The sequence below is a fragment of the Tetrao urogallus genome (assembly GCF_951394365.1).
Source record: "Tetrao urogallus genome assembly, chromosome: 1".
Taxonomy (NCBI): Eukaryota; Metazoa; Chordata; class Aves; order Galliformes; family Phasianidae; genus Tetrao; species Tetrao urogallus.
Genome location: NC_136813.1, coordinates 141,047,468 through 141,068,905, shown reverse-complemented (window position 1 = coordinate 141,068,905; position 21,438 = coordinate 141,047,468). Strand labels below are relative to the sequence as shown.

General features: G+C 43.5%; 1 protein-coding gene across 1 annotated transcript in view; it reads right to left on the bottom strand.

Annotated features, from left to right (window-relative positions):
- The window catches only part of ABTB3 (ankyrin repeat and BTB domain containing 3), a gene marked incomplete at both ends in the record, with an annotated part of 168,805 nt that overhangs the window by 4,239 nt on the left and 143,128 nt on the right, over nucleotides 1-21,438 (bottom strand). The window contains 8 exons of the mRNA XM_079539186.1: nucleotides 2,625-2,693; nucleotides 3,686-3,767; nucleotides 5,242-5,344; nucleotides 6,121-6,226; nucleotides 17,192-17,370; nucleotides 19,022-19,242; nucleotides 20,924-21,059; nucleotides 21,169-21,262. Of these exons, the coding sequence (XP_079395312.1) occupies nucleotides 2,625-2,693; nucleotides 3,686-3,767; nucleotides 5,242-5,344; nucleotides 6,121-6,226; nucleotides 17,192-17,370; nucleotides 19,022-19,242; nucleotides 20,924-21,059; nucleotides 21,169-21,262 (990 nt within the window). The remainder of the gene's footprint in view (nucleotides 1-2,624; nucleotides 2,694-3,685; nucleotides 3,768-5,241; nucleotides 5,345-6,120; nucleotides 6,227-17,191; nucleotides 17,371-19,021; nucleotides 19,243-20,923; nucleotides 21,060-21,168; nucleotides 21,263-21,438) is intronic.

Below are 21,438 nucleotides of genomic sequence, written 5' to 3'. Positions count from 1 at the left end.
CTTCTCACCTCAGAAGGCTCAGGGAAACGGAGTCAGGTGTCCACATGCTCCTTGCTCTATCTCATCAGCAGCAGTAAGGTTATGTCTAGGCCATGGGTCTGAAATGCTACCTGGCTCCAAATGACTGAGAACCAGCTTGATGTGAGGCCACCACTAACATGAGGGTTGTGCATCCGTAATACTACAGTCTTGTGCCATCAGGACTCACATTGCCCACCCAGGGTAGGCAGCCTGGACTGGCACTGCTCTGGAGATCTCTGCATGGCACAGTGAACATAACCTGAAGCCTGCAGCATGAAAACCTGGCTTAAATTGTGGCTTCTCCAGCTGATTTCCATTGGATTGCCCCTAATGCTCCTTTTCTGTCCTCTTACAGTTGGGGGAGTGAGCTTCATTTTCTGATTTTCCGCAGTCCTCATTGCTTCTGGCTCTCTGCTCTGGTTTAGAAAGCAGACTGAGGTTCTTCACTGCTTTACGCCTTGCTCTAACCCAGGAAGGTCCTTTCAGGCTGAGCTGGTCACAGGTTCTGGTGTTTGTAAGGGCTTTACCAACACAGACCTCAGGACACAGTCTTCTCATGATTCCCAGAATGGCCCTTATGCTTCTAGCTAGGAGCACTGGGGAACAAAACCCTCAAACTGCCATTACATTATTCTTACTTCCCCTATGCAGTCCATTCAAGTTCTGCTTTAGTCCCATAAATAAATCCAAGTGCTGGAAATCTGCAGCGCTGATGTGATAGCAGCCAGCTGGCCTCAATTATGAATTGCAGCAAAGATTTCTTTGGAGTATTTCTGGTGCTTCTTGTTATCATATTTGTAATAAGGCAAGTTGCTAAATGCAGTTTTGAAAGATAAAGCTAAATCCTATTCCAGCTGCCTCTGTGGCTCAAGCAGTCACGTGCTGGTTTGTAATTACTTTAAACTGTGAGGAACCGTAGCCAGATCTGTTATCAACAGATCAATCAATCAGCCATACATTCTGGAGTCACAGAAGTTTTGAGATGCAGAAAAGTAGAGCAAGCAGCCAGCTGAACTGCAGCACCAACTTTTTAACAACCTAGGTGATTACGTATACATCACTACAAAGCCGTTGCGCTTTTTAGTCTGAAACTCTCCTTATTTCAGAAAGGGCCAGGAATTTAAGGAGCTGTTTCAAATCTGTGAATGAGAGAATCAGTGACCTTTTCCTGTATAACTCAGAAAGTCAGCGTGGGTCCACCATCTGCAGTGCACAGGGATGATCTCAGTCCTGACCAGTTTCATCCTCTGGTTGCTAGCAAGATTCATATACGGATGTCCCTGTATCCATCATAACTGCTTCGTTTCAGCCACTTTGTACCCCAAAGAAGAACAGTTCCCAATTTACAGTTAGTGGTATTTTGGTAAGAGTTAAACCCCACATCAGTGCTCTGGACAGCAGTGTCATAGAGAGCTCTGGGGCTCTTCAGCCTGGAGAAGAAAAGGCTCTGGGGAGACCTTATAGTGGCCATCTACTACCTAAAGGAGACCTACAGGAAAGCTGGGGAGGAACTTTTTGTAGGGCATATAGTGACTGGATGAGGGGAAATAGTTTTAAACTGGAAGAAGGCAGATTTAGACTAGGTATTAGGAAGAAATTCTTTACTGTGAGGGTGGTAAGATACTGGAACAGACTGCCCACCAAGGTTGTGGATACCCCCACCCTTAAGGCATTCAAGACCAGGCTGGATGGGGCTTTGAGCAGCCTGGTCTAGTGGGAAATGTCTCTGCCGATAGTGGGGGGGGTTGAACTAGAAGATCTTAAAGGTCCCTTCCAACCCAAACTATTCTATCACTCTATGATAGGGACAGATTAACTCATGTAGGCAATAATAAAAGATCATAGGGGCAGTAGCTCTTATTTTAGCCCTTATTGTCCTGTATCCCTTTTGGCTACCATTAGTTAATTGTCAACAGGAAGGCTTCTGAGTGACTACCACAGATTTGCTCTAATCTATCTTAGTTCTGTTGAATTGGAATTGTCAAGTTGATCAGAGATGGTAATGACAGCATACAGTATCCGGAAGAGAAGGATCTAACATCCATAGAGGTTATGGACATGTGATTATGCTGAAGTTTCAATCGGTTCCAGAGGGCTTGATGTGGGTACTGCAAATGGGCACAATGGCAATGGACTTTAACACACAGTAAGAAAGTAGCAAATAATTATCTCTGGAAGAAAGATATGAACACATAAGCCTGGGCTAATAAGCCAAAAGTAAGAGTGTTGTAGAGAAGCTCACTGGCCCAACTCAACAGAGCACCTCACCTACAGGCTGAGAGACAGAAAAGACAAAGTATTATGCTGCTGGGAGCTGTTTCCAGATATGCTGCTGAGAATAGTTTCCAGATACTGGTAACACCTGCTTTGCATTTCCTTGAAAGAGCCTCACAAATCATCTCAGTAGATATTTTTATTTCAGACAAACTATTTTGTTTGGTGATCTTTATTTTTCTACCTGGGCACTCTGGGCACTCAGCGGGAGGCAGTGATGTCTCTCACAGGAGTGCTCATGTCTTGCCCAGTTGTCAGGTACCCTTGGGTAAACAGTAAACAGATCATTTAGCATTGTTCTCCCTGAAATTAACCTAAATGTATCTTACCTCCATAATTTCATTGTTTTTAATCAAGAGGGACTCTGCACCTCCATAATACAGATACTGCATAACCAACTGTAACAAAACAAAGGCAGTGTTTATAAAAAACAGTCAACGACAAAGGAAGAAAGGAATGATGTAGAGATTGCAGATAACACCAGAGGCTCTCCAACATCACTAAGGATACGTAAATAAAACTGGCCAAATCCTCCTAATTTCAACATACATTTGGTTATTCTCTCTCTCTCTCCCTGCACAGTTCAATAGTTCTTTCTCATGGGTATTCTTAACCCTTGCCAGCCATGTTGTCCATGCTTTTTCTTGAAGCCTAAACATTGTGCAGAAAGGTGGTTAATTCATTCTGAGTTTTCAATGTCTTTTCCAATGTGTACAGTGCATCATTTATTCAGGATAATAAAGCATATATAACAATTATTCCTTTATTCCCCAGTTGGCAATGGGACCAACACCTCCACTCAGCTGTAGGAGGGCATGCATGGGTGACAATAAATAATTGTGGAGGCTTTGCACTGCAATACGAGACAACTAACATCTCTCTGCAGTGAGCTTCCAGCAGGTTTAAAGTCACTATAGTTAGCTGGGAAATATCTTCATCTATAACAGCTGATACATGGAACTGCCTGGGCTCTGACTCAAGGGAAGTGAAGCACATACAAGTATATGCTACAGAAAATACTCTGTATTTTCATGGCAAAAAAATTGATTGAACAACATTGCTAAAGAAGCAAATGAACTGTGCCTGGAAGCCTGTCCATTAAATACAGAAAAAGTCAGCAAGAGAAAAAAGAACCAAGTACTTCCCAATGACATGCTCTGCTTTATCTGCATACCCTGTATAAGTGAAATGTATGCTATTGAATCTGGTTGGGCATGACATTTGCTATCAATAGCACTATGCAGCTTAGTGTATGCAAGGAGATGGATTCTGTGCTCATGAAACCACTACTCTGAGCTATATGCTTATCAAACATATTTGTATTAGTTCAGACAGGGCACGTACAATGTTTCTATGTTCCATTCAAATTCAATGTGAGAACTGACTTTACCTGAAAGATGGGGTACTTCACATAGTTGATCTCAATACAAGTACTATCAGTTGAGGGCTTGCTAGACAGCAATGCTTTAAACCTAAATAGAAAGGAGCAAGATTGAAATACCAGCCCAATTATCTACGTGGAAAACTATGGCAGAGTGGAAGGACAGCATCAGCTCTTGCAAAAACAGTACACTGAAATGAATGGATTTGTCACTGAAATGCATCAGCATTCAGACAGTTACACAAAATAAAGTTCAAACTGAAAGGAAGAAGCCTCTCTTTTAGGAGGTTTCAATTTGAAATTTTGGAAAAATACTTCTGATACCACAATAGAAAAAATGCATACAGGAGATTCAGATACCGGAAAGATGCATATCACAAAATCAAACTTGTTTTCTTTTCTTTTTTTTTTTGCTTGAAGGAAACATGGTTGTTTAGGAAGTTGCAAATTTAAAACTGCGCACTTACTTTATTTGAAGATCATTTTTAGCCTATTTATATTGTGCTGCTGCAAAAATGTTTTGAACAAAACATTAAAACAACTACATTAAGATTACTGCTTCTACACGGGCTTGATACAATTGTGTAAGAAGTGGTAAGAGAGAAAACTAGGTATGCTACTTTTTCTGATTATCAAAACCTGAAATTCAGACATAGGTTTCAAGATAAAAACACTTCTAAAGTTAATTATTGCTAGATATTCTCATTTGATTAGAAGGCGAGTGCACCATCAGAGACATCTGCCCTTGTACCCTCTCTTGTCAATAATTCATCTGACCTTCTAGAGGCAGTGCAAAGTTTAGTTTATCTATCAAGACCAGCATCTGCTGGATGATAACCTCTTCCATACTATCACTGCATTTAAATTAAAATATGGATAACAATTGATTTGATCTTATTAGTGACAAACTCCATTTTGAAGGCAATTTAATAAGCTTAGAGCTAAAGTTCGGATTGTGCTTGCACATCTTTAATTATAAAGTTGTGTACAAATACCGTTTGTGATCAATGTAAAAAAGGAATACTCTTGAAGGCTGAGATGAGTGACCCACATCCAGCCTTCTGAGCACGGGGAGGAAAACATAAGTACTGCCTTTTGATACAGCATGACATGTTTTATATGCATCTAATTTTATTTAAAAAAATGTAAAATCCCCAGTGAATCAAGTGATAGTAACTTGTTTCTCCTAGAGATTGTGTACATGGATGCAAGACAAGATTTAGCTGCTCATGGAATAAATGACTATTAAGAAGCAAACTATTAAGACTGCTCTATGTTTAAGGGCTGGATAAAGTGATGAGCTCCATGCAAATGTGCCTTGGTAGAATGAAGTCAGCTGCATGGCGAGAAGCGTGGAGCATTTACAGGGTGGGAATCTAGTGATGGAAGCACTTGTTATTGCCCTGCAGATCAATCAGAAATAGGCTGCTGAGATTTGCTGCTTAAGAAAAACTTGAAGATTGAGCCATTAACCCTCAAAGAATCTTAACAACACTAACGAAAATACAAGAACACAAAATCAATTTCTATTTTTGCTAAGAAACGGAAACGTTTCTGCATCTTACCGTGGTGATGCAGTAAATAGCAGCACTCTATGCGCATAAAATGGTCTTCCTTCCACCAGAAATGTAACATCTGACATCTCTTTGTTGTTAAGAAAATGGGGATCTAGAATTACAGAAAGGAAAAAAAAAAGAAACACACCACCAATAAATTTGGTTTGGAAGAGTTCATGAATGTACATAATATTTTCCTGTTTTGACAAAAGAAGACAATGGTGTAAAAGGATATTGTTTATAATGAGTAAAGCCCATCAAGCTATTTTGGACAGTCTGAGACAGGAGACCTACAGTCAGGCATATGGAGTTCAGACTGAGGAAATTCAAAGTTTTGAAATCTGTGTCATCTTTGCTGAGATGATGGCCAGCCAGTCCTGCCACAGGGAGCTGGCACAGCTTCCCAGCTCTGTTCCCCAAAGCAAACTGCAGAGAAATACCCTGAGACCATACCCTCACCCTCTCCCAGGGCAGGCAAGACTTTGTGCCAAGGGGAAAAGCATCCTGGAAATTGGCTCACTTCTTCTCTAGGTCACAGTAAACCAATTTGGCCTCTGCCAGCAGGGCTGGGAGTGCCATGCCACCACAATGTCACCCACAGCCAACCGCATGGTTTGAGATATGGACAGACATTTGGCTTCGGGCCCTAGGCTGTGATTTCAGCCTCATTAGCAACTCAGATCTTTGCAGGTTTACAGTCCCACTCCAGTATCTGATGGTCCTACAGATTTCAGTGGGAATTTAGGACAGTCTAAACTCAGGGCCTCTCATTTTTCTAGTCCTGCCTTCCGAGTTCACATTTTCTCTGACTTGTACACTCAGCCTGCAATGCAGATTTCCCACAGCTCTCCTTAGAGAACCAAAGAACCATCTTCAAGTCATGCTTACCTAAGCGAGAGGTCTGCTTGCGCTTAATTTCCACGAGCTTTGGAATGGGGTAGGGTCCGTAGCAGTGAGTGAAAATGACGGATAGCTGTTGACTTATCACTTCGTTCTAAGCAAAAGGAAACAAACACAAGAAACATAAACTTAGTATTCAAAGGGAGACACTAGATTATTCTCAAGAGCTGTTTGTTTTGAAGCTGAAAAATATGATTGCTGCAACTTTATTAAAAACCAGAAGTTCGGTATTTATTATAAACCACTTGCTTGTTGCATCCCCTGCAGGAAGCAGGTAAAATGGAACGTCCTTTCCTTGGACCTTATTTTCCCAACAAACTCAAACGCCACCGTCCCTTCCAAATAAGCCATGTTCCTTTGCCATTTCATTTTATTTTCAAACTTACTTCAATGAAAAATACCTTTATGTTGCTCCTTGGAAAATGGTCATTGCTCATGTTTTAGAAACAGCCAGCATACATTTCCAAGCACGACGTCCTCACATACAGCCCCTCCTTTACAGAATGACAGAAGCATCACAGAATGCCACTGAAGCTCCTCATTTAACCCCAGACATGTCATTAATATGATCTTATACCCCTGGCATTGGTTCTCTGAGGAGACCACCAGAACCTCACAGAATCAGATCCCCGGCTCTACCCAGACTAAACTTCAATGACGGTGAAATGAATTTAGTGCTTAACCACCTGAGTCACATCTGATAGCAGGATTCAAAAGTTCTTGCAGATTTTACCCTAGTCTCTGCTGGTAACTGGAACTCATCAAATCTGATGGAGCCACACAGCTAATTCCTGAAAATGAAGTATCTTGACTTTCAGCTACCATGTTGGTTGGCAATTCCCTTCCATACTGGGAAACCATGAAAAAATGAGATGCTTAGATGGTCCAAGACCAAGGAAGTAAGCAAGTAAGGAAGTAAAATTATAACAATATAAACAATGGAGGAGTTTAGATGTTATACTAAAAATATCTTCAGGCTTATTAAGCAGAAATTGAAGTCTTCCTTCTCTGAGCACATTTCAATTCAGTTCTAAAAGTAGAAATTCCTTAAATCCCACAAGGGATGAGGAGGAGTGGCAGAGATACTGTAATAACTCTTGCACCGTATCTAATTAAACAGGGTGGGAAAAGGAAACGAGCTGTGCCTTCATAGGCACACGCTGATGTCAAAGGAAATTACATGCACTCGCCTGCAGGCAGAAGTTGGCTCCCATTACTACATCAGACATAATATTGAAAGAAATATCGGGATAAGAGAAAGATACTAAGAAATACTGATACCAAGAGAGACCACTCAGCATGGCATGGGAGCAGCCACCAGTGAGGGCTCACTGTTGTGGCTCCAGGACATCGTGGATGCAGTGCCCCAGGAGCATCTCTGTTCAGCGTCGGCAAAGCTGAAGCTCTGCAAATCACTTCACAAAGGGAGTGAATCACAGGGAAAAAAAGAAAAGGAAGATTTAAAGCCAGATTTACAGAAGGAAGTGACTCAGCCATTGGGAGGGATGCGGGGAAAGCTCTAGACAGACAGGGCAGAAAGAGCAATTGCTTCTCTGCTCGGAAGGGCTGTGCCGAAGCCGTGCTGGCTGAGTCAGCCAGGGAGGAGCATGTCCGGGGGGATGCCGATTACCAGGGTCTGAGCTGGAGGCAGCAGGCACTAAGATGTCAATAAATACAACACAGGATGAGGCTAATACCATATTTTGGAGTGAAGGGAAGTTTCTGAAGAGGAGAGGTATAAGAGCAGTGCCTACTTACACATACATATACGTCAAAAAAGACAAAGCATCTCCTCCTCTCTTGGATGCCCGTGGGAACGCACTGATAATAAAACAGATATCAACCTCCCAGGGCCTCATTAGGAGCCAGAGGTCTCACCCACTGCAGACCAGGAAGTCCAGGTGCATTGAGACTGGGAAGGAACGAGCCAGCCACAGCCATGCACGGTTGGGAAGAGGATCCAGGCTTGTAACTTGAACTGGCATGATGGACGAGTCACATGCAAACAAGCCTGGGGAACCTGTCAGTCTCTTCAGCACAAGATGGGTGATGAGCCCTGCCACAGCATGTGGACCCCAGCCCATTGTACAGCCACCTCGCCACTGACTGCCCACAATCCCATTGAGAACTGGTCTAGATTAAGCTCTAATTAACTCAGAATAGGATACACTCACATAAAAGAGGCTTTAGAACACTATGATGCAGAACAAAGATGGAACAAAGGGAAAAATGACAAAGGAAAGGGAGACTAGGATCAATGAGTCAAAGGAAACAGGGCTATCAAGCAGGCAGAGACACCATGCATCATGGACCTTCAGAGCTCTCACACGGGACACTGCTTTCACTTGGCAGACAGGAGGCTGGAGACCTTTGGCTTCTGTTGATAGATTTAAGAAACACGCTCAGATAGAAAGACAAAGCATTTAAAGTCATCACTAACAAAATATAGCAAGTTTTCTTCCAAAAAGACATGGAAAGGAAAGGAAAGGAACTGCTCCCCATGCAAATCTGCACACAGCCAAGTCTCCTAGGGCCTTGGCCCTGGCCCTGCTTCCTGCAGCCTACTGGCATCTCCAATAAAGCAGGCAGAAAGAAACAGCAAGGAGGAGAGATAAAAGGGATGCTTCATCAAGGGTACAGTCTGCAACAGCATTGCTGGGGAAAAAAAATCCTTGCTTTTCCAGAAGCCCAATGTTTTTTTTCTTGGAGCAAGTTGTGGTCGGCTGCCCGTGAAGCAACTGGAAACAACTACAGGAGACAACAACCTGGTACATCAGAATTGCTCCAGCAAAGAAGATGACATTCCACCATATGTGCACCAATATCAAGAAGCTCCAAAGCTATCTTGGTTACTACATCCAACCCACTTAAGCTCTGAACATTATTCTTTCCTGCTTATTCATCACCCTACCAGCTGATTGTGTAAGAACAGCTGTAGGAGCTCTCTGCAGCAGTTGTGGGTGGTGATATCAACACCAGAGAAGCAAACCTGTTTGTTTTCTTGCCACGGTTTGAAGTTAGAAAATATTTTGCCTTGATGCTTGATGCTGAGATCCAGATCAAGGCCAGCTTCCTCTCAGATATGAGCATGCATTTGCAGTCAAAGGGAGCTCCATGTGCATCTGCTTTTATGGGAGGGGGAAGAAAGCTTGGCATAAGATACAATGAAAATATTTACCTAGCCACAGGGTAGTTTACAAATAGGCTAAAGGGAACAGGGAACAACAGTGAATCTTCTTAAGAAGACAATGCTTCCAGCAGAGAGTTGGTCGGTGAGCAAGCAACTTTGCTTTGTAGATACATGCGGCCTCCTGACTTAAAAGCATTCTTCAGAGGAGATCTAACGGAATTCCCCACACTTGAACTGTGAAAGGAATTCATAAATTCTTTTGAAGCAAAGCTGAAGTTTTTCAAATTGCCAGAGCAGAGACAACTGAATGATCTGAGAGGAGGTAAAGAACTGGGTGGGGTATCTTTTCCTGAACGCCCTTCTGATGATGAAGGTCTGGCAGCACAACTCAAGAAAGGCTCCTTAAGACTTAGGCACAACCCATGAAAGAGTCTGCTTCATATCTTCTGACTGGGTTCAAGCTGGCCTAGACATTCTGAAATGTCCTACAAGGTACTGGACACAGCTGGGACATACCAAGTAGTTTTCTCCAGTACCTGCGGAAGGTAAGTGTCATCTTGGTGACTCATGCTACAAAATCTCAAGAAGCAAAACCTAGGCTGGATTCAGAAGTCAGGCTAAGGATTTCCCTTTGCTTTTCCAGCAAGATCACACTTTCCTTTAGCTGCCTCTTCTTCATGGGTTTCCCCACTGATTCTCCCTGGGTCGCTCAAATCTCAGTGTGTAGGAATCCTGACTGGTCTAAGACGCCCTGCCACCTCCACCTCAGTGCCTTCTACAGTGGTAACAATTTAGGCTGCTCTTCTTTGCCAACTTAGCCCAAAAATGCCAGGCCCTTGAATTCCTCTACCACAAAGCCACAAAAACAAACACGTTGTTAAGCTGAAAAATAACACTCTAATTCTGGGCTCAGTGTTTGTCATTTAATACATATCTGCCCCGTAAGCAGAGAAAGCATGCTGCTCAGGGCACAGGGGTGCTGGCAAAGGTAACTTTTCTCTTGCTGGTCCTGAGGATGCTGGGAGAACCCAGCTCTCCGCTAAACACAGAGAAGCAGAAGTGCTGCTTCCAGTCACCTGTTCTGCATGTGGTCCTCAGACACTGTTCCAGCAGTGAAGTCTCAAGATGCCTCAGATCCACTGAGGAGTCATGCATGAACTTCCTTCCATAACAGGCTGGGATGCCTTTGAATTATTCCTCTACTTACCCTCCCCTCTTCCCATAAAGAGTCAATAAGTGCTAAGGCAATAGAAAGGGCTTTTCATAGACCTCCCAAGCTCAAGCACTCAAACTCTGCTACGAGACTTTCTTTGCCGTCTCTCTGAATCTTTGTCATCCTTCCCTGGGTGCTTCCGCTACAGTTCTCAAGCATAATTCATTTTTTTACCAGCTGCATCCAAACTGATTAAATTCCGCTTTAGAGGGTCACTCCTAGATGATTAAACAGCACACACATAATTCATATTAGTCAACAGTTGCAAAGGTAGGGAAGCCCCAGAGGTTGAAGACACAGTTAGAGGCAGTGAACTGCATAACAAAATGGGTTTTGTTAGTGCCGGGCTCAAGTCATTCCACTGCAAATACAAACGGAAAGGAATTAATCACAGGTAAGGCACAAATGGACCCTTCAGCTAGTTCTGGGAAAGCTGCCAAGTCTTCCTTTCAAAAGACTCTTTATATCACAGCTGTGCATTGTATGTAAAAAGCTGAGAACCCTGGGCACGGTCTAATCCCTGGGTGAGAGCCCATAACAGGGCAGGTGTCACATCCATGGCAGTTATTTATTGTCAATGAAGAAACGGCTCCTGCCTCTGGCAGGGAAACATTTTAGAAGGCAGACGGAGAGGAGGAAAAAAATAAATCAAACCTGTGTTAGTATGACAACTGAATTTGTGTTATGAAAACACAATACAGGGTTAATAGTTGGTTATTAAAATGCCACTTGGTACCTGGCGTTCACATCTCACACGGAGAATGCATGATGTACACGTGTGGATAACTTGCGTCCTGGTTATTCTGAACTGTTTAGACACAGAAGTACTACAAATGACAATGGGCAACATTACAGACCACTGCAATTTTTCAGTGAAACTTGCTTCAAGAAATCAAAGTCTCAGCCAGAAGATCAATCAGTGAGCTCAGGCTGAGCATTAGCTAACACATGGGAGGGTATCAGCCACTCCATGAAACCTGTAAGCGGGCATTTTAGGATCGTGGAGGTCTTCAGGGCTATTTCTATTACTGGTTTTGGTGTGTCTGTCCCCTACGTGTAAAGCCTACACTTTTCTTCACTTAAAATATTCCAACTGTTGACCAAAATATTCAATTTCCAGGTTTTTATTTTTTCAAGAAAAGTGAAATACTACCTGGTGAACAAATATACTACAGGGTACCTCTCCCCTATAACCTAAGCCCTTCCTGCAGAAGAGGACAGTCTGGCTTCGTATAGCAAAACCAATTTCATTAAGCCCACCTTTCTTAATAGTCATTTCAACCCACTGTGATGCAAGAAACATGAAGGAGAATTTTTTAACTCCTTCATTTTCCAATGCCATGTTACAGGTCACGTACAGCCTTTAGGGAAAGATGTTGTTTGCTGACCACTGTGCCTGGACTTTGTAGAACACAAAAGCAGAAACTGAGTTTGTTGGCATTACTCTGAGAAACTTTTTCTGATTTTTACTTTAGAGGAATTAAAACCAGAAAGACCACAGCAATAAACAGAACACCCATCCGAAGCTTCAGCTTCTAAACATTGCTGTAACAGCAGGCAGGTGTTGTAGGCTTTCCTACTGCTTTTTGTTTGCTGGAGCCATCAACATTTTTTTCCAGTAGTTAATGCACTTGTGTCAGAGTCTACATGTTACTATTTCTGAAAGGATATATTAAATACTTAACTTTCTAGGAGATTTTGGATTACGTACAACAAAGTCACTGGTTAGAGATTGCTTTGGCTTTTAAATTAAATAGGCCAAAGTTTCTCAAGATACCTACATGCCTGAATTCTTACAGAATTTTTTAAAACTGGCTACTGTTTTAAATTGTTATTTATTCTAAATAACTGTCAACATGGTATTGATGGCTGTTTTTCAAACAGCTCAACTTTCCAAATAACTGTGCATTCCTGCGGGTTTCTTCAGCTGCCTACAGATGCATATGGAGTGTGTGTGAAGCTCAGCAGGAATTTTAAATTCTGAGGAAACACCTTTGCAAACAGTTTCCTGCATCTTTCATCAAGTCTTAATGCACAGTGTAATCAACACCTCACTAATGGGCTATTTTTTGAAAATGAACTACTAACAGAACCTGATGGGAAGGCTAAACGCTACAGAGAAAGGGCAGTGAAGGACCTACCACGATTTTTCAAGTCGTTTTTGCCCTGGGCAGTACACTAGCAGCAATACTTGTAGTAAGAAGCCAAGGTTTCCTGGTATAAAGCGCTTCCAGAGCCAGGCGGGGCTTCACACAACATTTCAGCATGTGCACTTTATGTACAGTTAACCAACTTTTCCAATACGTTCCCCCAGAGTATTCAAAGAAATGGCAAATAGCAGCTCCATGCCCATAGCAGGGGTGGGAGGGAGAAGGCTGTGCAAGAGTTTACTTGAAATTGAAAGATTATTTTCTTTCTCCAAGAACTAGGCCATAGACAATCTGATCTAAGTTGCTGCATACAGAAAAAGCAGTGGACAAAACTGGCTCACCACCCAGTACTGCTGTTGACGGAGCTGGCCCATCTGCATGGATGGAGCTGGCTGATTTAATTACAATGCAAACTCACACTGAGCCTCAGAGTGGACATCTAGAACCAACCTCTTCCAAATGCTGATGGTTAGACTAGATGATCTGAGAAGTCTTTTCCAATCTTAGCTATTCAGTGATTCTGTATGCACGTGGGCATGCAGGACAGCCGCAGGTTTTCTTCCCTTTGGTTGCTGCCCACCATCTTACAAGAATGGCTATTAGCTGTTATCACATGCAGTTAGCCTACTCTGTGCCCGAGGGTAAGGCCTGAGATCCCTGTGCCTGCCTGTGGCTGACCTGCCAGTCCCACTCAAGCACTACAAGTCCATAAATCTGAGTACTTCCTCCACCAGACTCTTCTTAAATTCTCATTTGAGGGGCGCAAACTCAGTGCTGCCACCAGCCCACAATTACAGTCACTAGTCAAGCAAAAATGGGGCACTATGACATGGGGCAGGATGTCAATTCAGCTCAGAGACAAGCTCAGGCAGTGCAAACATCAGCCTTGGCTACAGGCAAACAAGAGGGCCCAGTAAGAAGTTTGGAGGGATTCCTCAGGCCATGAAGAATGTGACACAGATACTGACGGGCAGCGAATCAGTTGCACCTTCTTGTTTTCTTCTTTCACAAGATCTCCAATGTCATCTTAGCTTTGAGGGACTTAATTCTGCCCTCTACAGCAGCCCAAGTTTAGCTCAGGGCTACTTGCTCCCAGAAAACTCTCTCCAGCTTTTGTCACATGCAGCTCTGTCCAAACTAATTTAAGCAGACTGTCCATGAGCTCATCTCCCTCAGAGAGCCAGTCAGTCCCAAAATAAGAGAGCCTTTCCTCCTCATCCAGTGGCCCAAATCCCCTTAGTGAACTACACAGCTTCACTGGAAGTTTTAAATCAGAATTTTGCCTTCTCTTAGGGAAGTGCCCCAAACAGGGCTCTCCAAGTCCCTTCCATCACCGCTGCCTGCCCTGGAACACCTTGCCTGGTCTTTGGTTTGGCAGGGATCCGGGCTGATTGCAGGACAGCAGAGGGGGCAAAGCCATCTGCCTGTTCTTGTAGCTTTTCCTCAGCTGCATGGAAATACTTCATTCCTCCACTCTCAAATCAATTCTGAGCAGAGCAGCTGATAAAAACATTTAAAGGCATGAAAGGAAATGCAAGTGCTCAGTCCTACTGGCAGCCACCAGGAGGCTGGGTACCAAATCCTCATTTGTGCCTTTGGAAGTCTTTCCCCAGGGCTTCAGTGCAGTGGTGATTGACCAAAATGCAATTTATTAACTGTTCTTCCCCTCCTATTTCACAGCTTTAGGAGAGGCAGTAACTCTAGGAACTACAGCTCAGGCAGTTTTGCCTGACTTGCTAATTCTTGTTACCGCTCTGTGTTCCAGCATCAGAGCTTCAGAAAATATTATTTTTGTTTTTCTTTACATCATCAGTGTCCTGTCATATAAATGCCAACCTACTGGGCTCCAGGACACTCCGATCAGTAGTGGTGGCAGAGATCCCATCCAAGCTTTCATATTTGGACCCTAAGACCCTCTAGGTGTGGGTATTAAAAAAAAATAATCTGTAAGACAAAGGCATTCCTTTTAGCTGGTCATGTCCTTGTAAATAGTACTTTTTCCTTAGTCTTTTCATTTTTACAATACCTGCCCTTTCTTCATATCCTGTGAACCAGTAAGAACCTTCTGTCCTACACTGCAAGTGGAAGCTGGGATAGAAGACCCATTTCCTATTCAGAGATATTATCTACGTTTCTGTGCAATTTCTGGAGAGTCTCTCAAGCCAATTACTCAAATTATAAACTGATGTCTGGCTTAGCCAGGTTGTCACAGCTTCTGAGGCTGAGATTGCAACTCTGTAAGGCATTGAAAATCTGCCTGTTTAATTACCTTTGTTTCCTTGTTCAGAAAAGGAGGCTAAGATCTTCTTCCATATCTCAACTCATTAATATTTGTAAATTGTTCTGAGACTGCAGGATAGTTGGGACTACTTATAGGACTGCGAAATGCCATTTCAATTAGGTACGAGCTGTCATGCAATTAAAATATACTGAGCATCACAATATGTAGCAAATGGGACATCTTGTTTTACATCAGCCGGAGAGCACTAAGTGGCTTTGTGCTTTCTAGTTGCCTATTACATACTTTTTGCCCTGAAAAACTCATTAAGGAAATGTGTTGGGACATACTGTGATGTCTAGCAAGAGTTGTAATCTCAAAGTTCCTGGCCCACAGGAAAAAGGATGCCCACATGGACAAATCAAAATCCTCTCCTGACAACTCCACACAATGCAAAACTTTATAATTCACTGCAGAAAGAGAGGGCCATGAACCACAGCTACAGCCCTTCTGTACCTCTTCAAGGAGATTTCTGTTCTGTGGGTATATACAAAGAACACTATCTGCTCTCAGCATTCCCAGAGGAGCGGATCCTTTGAATCTCAGTTTTCCTTGTCTGACTTACGTGGAGTGACCAGGGAGATCTTTTATTGTCTCCTTCTCCTGCAAATGAATTTATTTTGATTCCTTCTAGAGAGCTGCTCAGAGTCTGCCCTCATTTATGTCTCTAAGAGCTTTGTGGGAGACCGTTTAGGCAAGACTGTGGCAAGAATTCAAGCCATTTGCAGACAATCTGTAAGCCCTTACAGCATCCCCGAATGATTCATTATTTTTCTAAGAATATGAAGCACTGTAAGCACATGTGGTTGTGAATATGCATGCTCACGAAGAGTGAAGATGGGCAGCTCCTTTAGGTCCAGAGGCAGGAACGAAGATCAGCACCGATTTTTTTTATCATACTTTTTCTGTGTGTGTGACATATCCGTTGCTTTACTCCTCTTCATGTTAGCTTTTAAGTGAACCCAAAGCAGAAGGTAGCAGTCTCATTGGCTGCCATGTCTCCAGAGGACACTCCAGATGACCCAGACTAACATCTCCAAAAGGTACAATCCTAGGTAAATAACTTATTCTACTGACAATCATCTATAAACCAATTGGCTTTGGCTTCAGCCACACAGGAGAACTGCAGCTCAAGCCATCCCTCATCCTAGATTATAGGGCCTAAACTTAATCTCCATTAAGTTTTACAATATAATTAGTTTTATATCAGCTTTCAAAACAAACAGCACCTTGCTGTCAGTTATTGGATGAACATGTATTAATCCAAGGCAGTCCAGACTACAAATCCGAGGATTTGGAATGATTTTCTGAAAGATATCTCTAAATATTCTCCATAAATACCCATGCAATACAAACCAACCTCAAACTATCCCCAAAGGAAAAATTCATGGGAGCAGAAATCAGAACAATTGGTGGGATAAATGTTCAGCATTTGCTCAGGACTGTACTCCAAGCCCGCATCTGCATCAGTATACAACAAATCCATGTAGGCTCTCACTAACTATACTGTGCCTGGAATCCTTTAATATTGAGAGTCTGTACCAGAGCTCTCTTCACATTATTTAGGTTATTGTTGTAGGTGCTAAAAATACTTGCTCCTTGCTGTTGTGCGTGGATTTTGGGTGAGAAATGGTACTTTCCAGTTTAACAAATAGGAAACTGTACCAACATGTACTCTAACACTAAGAAAAAAAACAACCTTCACTCTCCTTCCTGCTCAATGATCGTCTCTTCTTTGCTGTATTACTCACATACCTAACAGTACCTTCCTCCCTCAAAAGGTTTTATTAGTCTGACGTATCATTCTGCATGTGTTCTCATGGAAACCCATCTCCTCACGAGTTTAGAAGTCATAATCCCACATGAAGGGAAGAGAAAATAATGTGAGAGGTTAAATAAATCCAAAGCAAAAGTGAGCATTAGCTTTGTTGCATGGTGCTGTAAAACAAGCTGGGTAAAGTTAGTCTCTGGGTTGGTTTGGCTATCAGCAGCTCTTGTGCTGCAGTAACCCTTGTGATTTTAATTTCACCACTATGCATTAGCTCCTGTTGTCTCCTCAGTTCATTGTTAGCATCAGTATTAAGCTGTTGTAGTGGGAGATGTAATTAGCTTGTGTGTTTTTAACCCATGATTCCACAGTAAAGATAAATGAGATACACAGTACAAAAATAATAATCCTATAGAGCTCTAAACAAGCTTTGGGACCACAGTGCAAAAACATTATTGCAGTTTCTGTTGTACAGGATCAAAATGAGGCTGATTTCTTTAGAATACATAATTTATCCTACCTTGCTGGCTTTTAGTATCTCAAACATCAGAGGCAACCCCTGTGTGATGAGCTCTTCTGTGTACTCTTCCTCTTGAATGGACTTGAATTCCTTCAGTAAGCACTGGATGAGGGGTCGTCTGTGCTGCTGGAAGGATGTTCGCAAGGACTCCAGCCATGTGTGCAGTGTCCAGGGAACACCTATAGACAGAGGACAGAGCTCACTCCCAGCTCCAGAGTAAGATATGCCCTTCTACTATTTCTATCTTCACTTGTGTTAATCTTCAGATTTTAAGCAAAAACTGCCAAATAACTCTAGAAATAGAATTCCTATTTACCACAGCTGAGAAGGCGGGTGGTTATCAAGATGTCCCAGACCTAATACACAGAGACTCTCCTCCAAGTGCTAAGGGAAGATTGTGGTCTCTTTGCTCATCTAGCCCTCAGCTTCTCTGCTGAGACTGCCAATTTGAGGTAATTGTTGTGGTGCTCTGTGACACAAAAACCTTTTGGAAACTAGATTTACATGAGCTCATTTCTTCAAATGTGGCCCTGGAGAGCCATTGACTGGAAAAAAAAGATTTTGGTCACTACCTACCTGTATTCAAACTGGTGATCTTCAGATTACAATTTTCTGTAAGCCCTATCCCATGTCCTCTACTGCTCATTGCTATTTCCCCTAAACAGTGCTGGGTGAGTTAAGGAGATTAGCCTTTTCAAGTAGCTGTTTGTCACAGCAGAACCACTCTCTAGGAACTTAAAGGGAAATGTTTCCCTGCACTGAATGAGAAAACACACAAAGTTAATACAGTACTCCAAACATTAGGCTGGACATGACCTAGTTTCTGTTCTTGCAGAACAGAGTGGGAGGAAACACAAGCCCGGGGCTTGGCATCAGAAGTACTTTCCTTCCATTTCAGCAAATGCCCGGCACTTTGAGAGCAGCTCTGGTTCTCTCCTCTCATTCAGCACCTAGAGCTTTGCCTGCCCAGTGCACCTGGCAAACCAAGAATGCACACCCTGACCCATGCATGAGTCCCCAGGGCTGGAGTGCTGCACTGCATGGAGGCACAGGAGACATGCTGCCTTCTCTCTGGGGGAAGATTAATGGAGATCGGGCACAGAATAATGGACAAACACATTCCAGATTTATTTCCTCCCCTGTTCCTGACCACTCTTGTCATGAGAAGAAGCAGACTCCAAACAGGCTGCTACAATGCTCAAGCCCCATACTAGCACAGTTAGTACACAGAGAAGCCATTCACTGCTCTTCCCTTCAAAGGCTCATAAACCTTGGAAAAGAAAGATGTTTAAACTGTGGACTGCATGCACTATGGCAGAGTGCAAAAGAGAAGCTGTTGGAAGCAGCAGACAAACACTGCCCTAGAGACTTAGCTAACGCTCTGCCAAGCAGGAGTGAAGATGGCTGCTGGTAAAAACTATGCTGCCCTGCAGAGCAGGATATGCTGTGGAGCCAAAATGGCCCCGGAACCTGCAGGATCCCCTATCACGTTCCAGATGAAGGATGGAAAATAAGGGACTGCTCTTACAGTGTGTTTAGCACACACGATTTGACATAAAAAGCAGCTGCCCTATTTTGCAGTTGCTTAGGCAGCAGCAATCTTAACTGGCTCCGGAGAAGCTCTGAGAGCCTTGGCTTTAAGCCTGGGCTGGCTTGCACTTACCTTCCCCATCCTCACCCACAAACCTGCTGGGAAACCCCCTGCAATTACCACCTCCACAGAATTTCAGGAGGCGCAGCTGCGGTCAGTTTAAGCAGCAGCACATGAAAGACACATTTCTTACAGTAGTATCTCTGATGAGGCAGAGAAGCAAGGGCACCTGCACTGACCTATACTCCGTATGTCAATGGTCACATCCACATATCCATGCTCAGCACTGTGGTACATGGCCTCCTTCAGGGCTTTCAGTTTGGCCTTGCTGTTGCGGCTGGCACAAAGCGGAGCTGCTGCAGAGTCAGGTAAGTCTGTCCCCTCGGCCAGTATCTCCTCCAGCGACAGGATATCACTCTTCTCCTTCTCTGGCTGAGCAAGTAGCTTACGGAAGACATTCCTGGCAATTACAGCATGACACAGAGAGGGAGACAGGGAAAGAGAGAGCAGGAGAGTAGTTAGTGGTGATGATACTTGGTGCGGGACACCTATCCAGCAGGCAGGTCAGAAATTACTCCAATTAACTGAATAGTTTACAGCAGTCCTAGAGCAAGCACCACTCCTGATAGCCCACCTGTTAACCCAGACCATGAGTGCAAGATGCTGCTGTAATGACAGCAACTGTACAGACGTCAAACAAATGGCAGGAACTTTGTGGGAACACAAACCCATGAGCTAAACGTGACTCTCACGTGTCTCATGACTTCTGGAACCTGCCCCACCATCAGGTTAAGGTTGAACTGCCTTAGGACAAGCTCTCAAGACTTTCACCAAGGAAGGAGAAGGAGGCCACTTGAGAAGGGAGCTGTCTGGAGCTACTGAAAGCACCACCACTCGATTAACACTCAAAGCAGTTTGGGAAAGCTAGAGCAACTAGACATTCAACAAGGCCAGCCAGGGCAGGTTCAAGCACATCAGGGACTGCTCTGGCTGGGCGATCAAATCCAGGCCATGACACACCAAAGACCAAATTCAGCCAAACACTTGGTACCTTCAGGTTCATACCAGCATAAACTCATCAATCTCAAAGGAGTTGCTCTTGGTTTCCACAACTATAAGAAAAGCCAAGCTGGCTACCATCCCACCTCCATCATACATCCTCCCCACACCTGCTTGGAACCTGGCATGGGGTGGCAGCAGGCCATGGGGCGTACCAAAGAAATGCTGGTTTGGGGAGAGAGGGAAAGAGAAGGGAGCCAGTGTGGGTAGTGTAGAAGTTGGAGTTTAAGAGCCAGTTCTTAGAAATAAGTTGTGGGTCTGTGACGTGAACAGGCAGCAGCCAAGCCTTGGAGAGCCTCAAGTTCTCCTCAGGCATGTGGCTCCCACTCAGAGGAGCTGGCACCAAGGCCTGAGCAATAAATGTAAAAATTGTCCTGCCTGTCCTCCCAGATATCCCTTGCAGGCTCCAGATGGGCAGTGTTGTTTGAACCCACCCTGACATGCCACGAGCATGTTGTTACACTGGCAGCTCTTCTCTAAGCAAATAGACGGTAGGTACTGTCTCTAACCTGTATCTATGTTCCTCTGGATGGCTACAATCAGAAAAGCAGGAACGTGAAGATCATAATACTAATCCATTACACTGCAGTAAACTCCTGAACATTGCAAGATCATGCATGCCAGGTGCTCATTTCATTACTTTCTTTAAAAAAATCGCAGCATACAGACAACATTAAAGCACACAGGACTTTACAGTAAACACAGATGCAGAAACTCTGTTCGATGACAGTGAAGGCTGCAGCAGTACAGTCACAATTCAACCCAAACCTCAGAAATATGTCAAGAAATTCAGAAGGAATGTCTTTGGCATTCCTTCCCACCAACACATCAGCTACTATTTAACAAACATCACACTGCAACACACCACAAGGAGTATCCTTCCTCTTTTTTCAATCAGATATAAAAGAGCAGGTTGTACCACCAACTGGTTAAATTCACATGCTAGCAAAAAGCCTCACATCTCTGCTCAGTTGGTGGCTTGTTTGATTGTTCATGCAGAACTTTCACCCATCTGCTCAAACCAGACTCCCAGGAAAAAAACAACCATGTGAGGGATGCCACTAGACTTGTTCCCACTCTACCTGTGTCCATGCGCAGCAGCCTGACTGAAAGAGTTCATGTCACCTTGTGGAGTCATGGAAATGCCATTCCTGTACATTGTTCCTATCATAGGGTCAGCTCCTCGCTCCAACAGCAAACTGACCAGTTCGAAATTTCCTGCAATTCAAGAGAGGCACTTTTACTTCTTTCAAAACCCACTGCTTGCTCATCTAAATCACAGATCTCAACTGAAGAATTTATAACAGAGGGAGGAGAAAGTCCTTACCGGCAGCTGCTGCTAACTGTAAAGGAGTTTCAGAGTAGTTTTCCTCTCCATGCTCCAAGGAACCTTCTACTTTTGCTCCAGCATCCAACAACAACTAGAAAGAAAATTCACCATTTAGAGCAACTGAGGGTGCCACAGTGTTCAAGAGTTCATGAACAGTGACGAATGAGAGTCTAATGCTTCTCATTATCTGCAAACCAGATACAATGGAGACAAGTGACATGCAAGTTCTGCCCATTATTTTACAGAGGCAAATTGATTCCTTTTTTC